The sequence below is a fragment of the Pyxicephalus adspersus genome, chromosome 12 (genome assembly GCF_032062135.1).
Source record: "Pyxicephalus adspersus chromosome 12, UCB_Pads_2.0, whole genome shotgun sequence".
NCBI lineage: Eukaryota > Metazoa > Chordata > Amphibia > Anura > Pyxicephalidae > Pyxicephalus > Pyxicephalus adspersus.
The window spans coordinates 993,244-999,214 of NC_092869.1; the positions used below are offsets into that span (position 1 = coordinate 993,244).

The following is a 5,971-nucleotide window of genomic DNA, read 5'->3' on the forward strand; positions in this document are numbered from 1 at the left end:
AAGCGGGGGTCAATAATTTCCCAAACAGGAGAATAATGTCACCTTGATGATCCTTGGTTCCGGCTGAGCGTTCAGTTCCTGGTCTTCCAGCACTTTCACTGCACCCCCCTTGGTGATGCTGCCACCCAGAAATATCTGGAAGAAGGGGGCAGAAATAAAAGAGAAGGAAGCTCAGCGGCGCCCCCATTAATGTTTGCAGTGCCAGCAGTATAATCAGCAACTTCACTCCTCTTACTGCAAAGAATTCCTCCTGCCCTTCCCACAGATCAGAACCCCTACATTCTACATGACTTACCTGCCCCACCAGTTTGGGGTGACGGGTGTCAGTGACGTCGTACTGCCTGATGTCACCGTGCAACCAGTTGGAGAAGTACAGGAAACGATCGTCCAGGGAAATCAGAATGTCTGTGATGAGACCTAAGAAGAGAAAAGACAGCCATGACTACAGCAACCCCTCAACCACTGCTATCCCCAGAAGGACGGTGCCATCTTTGTTCAGGTATCTGGGGTCACCATTTGGGTGACACAATTATGTCAATCCCGGTGTGTGATTACCAATGACTTGACACTGATCAGCCCTTGCCGCAGCCTCTCATCATGTGACTGGGGAGAGGAGACTGAGGAAATACTTCCTCCTGCCTGCAGTGAACTGACCACATCATCTCAGCCTAGGCAAAGTCACTGACTGGAGATTAAGGACGGCTTTTTATTAAACAGTGCAGCTTTTCTGAAATATGTTACGGTCAGTGTATGTTGTGACCTGTCACGGATGTTTTCCTGGAGACATTTTAGTGACAGGTCCTCTTTAAAGGACTGTGACTCCACAAACTGGCAGTAGATCTCCTCACTCCTTTGGCAGCCGTCTTGATTGGCCGGGCCTGGTATAACTCCTGTCAGGGAACCAATCATCTTCAGTAGCTGCATTCACCTGATGAAGCGGATTGGTTCCTTACGGGTAACATTGTGACATCATCGGAATAATTCACCTTCATCCTCCCCGCTAATAGACATTGTCATGTACTTATATTGTACGTATATTGAGATAAACAGCACCCCCTGCAGGCCAGGGAGAGGACAGGAGGGGAGCGCAATGCCAGGGTGTAGAGCCGTGTGGTCAGGAAGTCATCATCGTCAGTTATCATCGCCTTCAACATCAACCATCATCAGTTGTCAATAATGATGAAAATGACATAAGATAGCTATAATGACTGATGATTATACAAATATTGATAATAGATTGATAATAAAATATATATGATGAGAATAATGGTGATGACTGATGATGATAATCATCATCATAAGTTATCATCACTGGTAACAACATCAGCCACCACCATAAGTCGTCATCATCATCCATCAATATCATTATCAGCCATAATTATCATCATCATCCATCAACATCATCATCATCTATAAATATCATCATCATCCATCAACATCATCATCATCTATAAATATCATCATCATCCATCATTATTAATTATCATCATCAGCCACCATTATCATCATCATCATCCATCACCTTCATTATCACCATCAGTCGTTGTCATCATCATCCATCAATATCATTATCAGCCATAATTATCATCATCATCCATCAACATCATCATCATCCATCATTATTAATTATCATCAGCCACCATTATCATCATCATCATCCATCACCTTCATTATCACCATCAGTCGTTGTCATCATCATCCATCATTATCATCATCAGCCGTCATTATTATCATCATCAGCCATCTCCATCAGTCGTCATCATCATCATCAGCCATCACCATCAATCACCTTCATTATCACCATCAGTCATTATCATCATTATCATCATCAGCCGTCATTAATATTATCAGCCATCACCATCAGTCGTCATCATCATCCATCATTATCATCCATCACATTCATTATCACCATCAGTCGTCATTATCATCATTCATCATTATCATCATACGCTGTCATTATTATCATCAGCCATCACCTTCATTATCACCATCAGTCGTCATCATCATCCATCATTATCATCATCACCATCAATCATTATTATCACCTTCTTCAGTCATCATCTTCATCATTATCATTCTCAATCATCATCCTAATTCCTTGTGATTATAATTCGTCATCATTATAACTAATTCACATCAATCGTTATCCCCACCATCAGTCCTCATTATCAATCATCATCACTCATCGTCTTTTCTTTGATGATACACCCGGCATTCATCATCACTGCTGCTGGTGGTTTGCACATAAATATAATTATTATTATTATAATACAGCTCTTTATTTTTCTCTTTTTTGTTTAGTGTTACAAAACTATTAATAGACCCAAAAAGATGAAAACTGATGAATTTGCATCATACCCATGTGACCTCTGTATTGGGCCCCAATCTAATGAGCTTGACATTTGGAATACTGGAACCTTTGGACATGGGGTGGTCCTACCCTCCCCCCAATGTACACATAGACCCCCCAATATGAGCCCCATGTTCCCCAGACATTTTGCCCCTCATTCATTACAATGGCTTGAAAATTTCCATTTATCCCGGCCCACTGGGTGAGGGGTCAGTAGGGGAAGGGTTCTGTAGTCACATGACTTATACGAGGCACCCGGGCAGCGTTTTATGGCAGTTATACGATGTGATGAGTTTATGATCGGTGCAATAACATGTTTATAGGGATCGTTCGGCTTTTATGGTGACACGCCATACATATCATACACACGTAACACCGGGAGAGGGACTAACCGAGGGACTGATCTCTCCAACTGAATATAGGGGCCATAAGTACACTGCAGTGTGAGCGAGACCCCCAACTGTAGGACCCCATGTGTGTATTGGAACACCCCCATATATATCAGTGGTACCCCATATATATTACTAGGACCCCCAATGTAGGAGAGGACCCCCGTGTGTATTGGAACAATCCCCCATCAGTCAGACCCTCATGTTTATTACAAGGACCCCCCAATGTAGGCAGTTGGGGGCAGAACCAATCAGCACGCACCTGGCATCTCTGGCAGTGCCCAGCCCTCCACTTTCTTATTTGGCACCTGGATGACCTTCTCAGCCGCCCACTTTCCATCCTGTACAGGAAAACAAATCACATGATTTACAAAGGACCTATCGGTACAAGTCTGGGGGGGATATCCGTAACAAGAGACCCCAGAAAAACCCTCTCCCCGCAGTACTTAATTTCCACCACAAGATGTCCTCAGTTCTCCTGTCAGCATCATTCAACCCACTTGCTGGTACAGGACACGCCCCCAGCCTGAGACTGGACAGTGAAGGAAGAAGCAGCGGAGTGATTAGTGAAAGAGGCTCAAACCCCCCACAGCCCTCACCGCAGCCTTGTAGAAGCGGAAAATGGAGGAACTGAGCGCGCAGCCGACAAATCCCTCCGCAGCATCTGGGTTGTGTAGGAATCGGATCTCCAGGGGGATCATTCCGTCCTCCCCCAAGTCCAGGGTCTGTATGCGGGTGTGCTTGGTCCAGTCCCATACGTGGATTTCATGCCCATAGAGTCCTAGCAAAGAGCAAGAGCTTTATTGGATGATCAGAGATCATGTGACCTTATTGTGTCCTGGTTGTTGCCCTCTTACCGGCCTTGACGTCCTCTATGCTGAACCCCTTGGAGAAAGCTTTCGGTGCCCCCCACTCGGTGCTGATCATGACGTTGTGGCGGGGTTGGTACCAGAAGTCGTAGCCGAAGGGTGCAGCGTTGTTCTCAGCTTCCCAATTCCCTTTCACCTCGAAGGTCTCCCCATCCAGCAGCACGAAGCCCCCTGGAATAGAAATGGGGTTGGGGTCTTCTCACTGACACCCCCATTCAGGGGAAGGGGGGATTAGGCTCATAACTAGCCATGACTCCCTGATTGCAGGCATATGTCGCTCACCTTTACCATTTCCCTCGAGGTCCCCCAGAGTGCTGATCATGATTTCCCCGCAGCCCAGGCAGTGCGAGGTGTGCAGGTTCCCCAGGCCACACTTCTCGTGGACCTCCTCTGGTTCTACCACCTGTGGACAGAAGAACCCCGTAATTACACTAGCTGCTTTGAGGGGCCCAATGCATATACCAGAGGTGACTGGGCAGCTCAGCCATCATGATGCCCCACCTTACCACAACAAAACCCTTCCGTGTGAATGGGCCACCAATGATAATTATTTATAGTTGCCAGAAAGAATCAGAGGAGCTGATTGGATGATGCCCACCTTGTGAATGGAAGGAGCCAGGCGGTTGGTGCCCACGTCCACCACGTAGATGCGGGAGGAGATGAGGCAAGGAAGGATGAGCTTGTCCCTCACTTTGGTGCAGTCCCCATAGCAGCTGCTGCAGGTGTTCCAGCCGGAGTGGTGGAGCTCGTCATTGGCGTTGGGCATTGGCAGGCGGTGGATGACCTGGGGGTTGTGGGGGAAGAGCATTAGTGAGTCAAAGCCCCTAGCCATCTTTACTTGCCCCTTTCCCTATGGTCCCATGGACCAATCACAGCCATTACCCAGGCTCTTACCTGAGCAGAATGAGAGGTACCACCCCCGAGGAGCAAAGAACCCCAACAATCCACATATCAATGAAGAATTGAATTTAGCTGAGATGGCCCTTGAGTAATCATAAATGGCCTTGAGGACCCGCCCCTGAGGAGTATAACTATCCAATGGAATTGGTAAACCTCACCTGGGAGTAATTGGGAGATTTGGGATTCACATCCACCGTGGCCAGGTAGTCAGGCTTGTTGATGCCGGTGTTGCGGTAGATGCAGGGGACGTAGATCAGCTCCTCTCGGGGACCTGTGAGGGACACACACAATGATAAGCGGAATAGAGGGGCCACATATAACTTTGGGCCCTAGAAGTATAAGAGTGGTCCAGACACTGAGAGATTAACAGTTTTAAATAACTCAAACTTAACTCCGCAGTGACAGAGGGTGGAGCTTGGAACACATGGGCACGATTTTACAGATCCAGACTACCTGATGGGGATGCTGAAAGGAATTTCACTCATTTCATATTGTCTGCCTACAGCAAAGAGGACCTGTCACTTATTTCAAATATCAAAATCCAAAGACAAAAGCTGTATTCCCGTTTGTGGAGACTCTGATCCATCACTGACCCGGGGTGACAGCAGGAATCCCCTTTACCTTTCATGGCGTCCAAAGGAGATTTGTATCCGGGTCCACATGGTTTACATTTAGCTGGAAATCAGAAGAAAAGAATTATTGGAAGGTCAGAAAATAGCTCTATAGTTCCGACATATACTGCAGCGCTGCACAGAGAAACCCAAACCGGTCCCATCAGTCTCTGTACAGAGGAGCTGACACTCTAATGTCCCCTATAGTCACACACTATTATTATACATTTATATAGCTCTGACATATACCACAGTGCTGTACAGAGAACACTGAGCCAGTCCCATCAGTCTCTGTACAGAGGAGCTGACACTCTAATGTCCCCTATAGTCACACACTATTATTATACATTTATATAGCTCTGACATATACCATAGCGCTGTACAGAGATCACTGAGCCAGTCCCATCAGTCTCTGGGCTGAGGAGCTGACACTCTAAAGTCCCCCACCCATCAAGCTTTGTGTACTTTAGGACGGCACCCCTATTAATGACCAGCTCAGACAAGGATATTATACAAACTCCATGCATATATATGAGTAACAAGGTATATTAGTCTCTGTGCACAGCTGCTAGCAATGGTGAAACACACGCCCGTCCTGTTTGTTAGCCGCAGGCCGTTACACGGTGCGCCAGCAGTCGCCTGTTTTTGAGATTAGGGAATGGTTGTGCACACTGGGCTCTGTGTCTTCTTATCTGGAATTTATCATTGTGCTGCATGGAGGCTGATAAGTGCATGAAAGGCGGATGCCAGCAGATGAGAAAATAAAGTCATGCAATGTAAAAGGACAAAAAGAAATGGGAGCTCAGCGCATGGGTAGAGGAAGGGGGGGAGCTCAGCGCATGGGTAGAGGAA

The 5,971-nt window shown here is 46.6% G+C and overlaps 1 protein-coding gene across 1 annotated transcript in view; it reads right to left on the reverse strand.

Moving 5' to 3' along the window:
• SELENBP1 (selenium binding protein 1) overlaps window positions 1-5,971 on the reverse strand; it is a gene marked incomplete in the record, with an annotated part of 14,698 nt that overhangs the window by 1,662 nt on the left and 7,065 nt on the right. Inside the window, 9 exon segments of the mRNA XM_072428566.1 lie at window positions 43-135; window positions 296-417; window positions 3,002-3,080; window positions 3,339-3,520; window positions 3,597-3,779; window positions 3,891-4,011; window positions 4,207-4,392; window positions 4,667-4,779; window positions 5,130-5,183. Coding sequence (XP_072284667.1) covers window positions 43-135; window positions 296-417; window positions 3,002-3,080; window positions 3,339-3,520; window positions 3,597-3,779; window positions 3,891-4,011; window positions 4,207-4,392; window positions 4,667-4,779; window positions 5,130-5,183 — 1,133 coding nt within the window.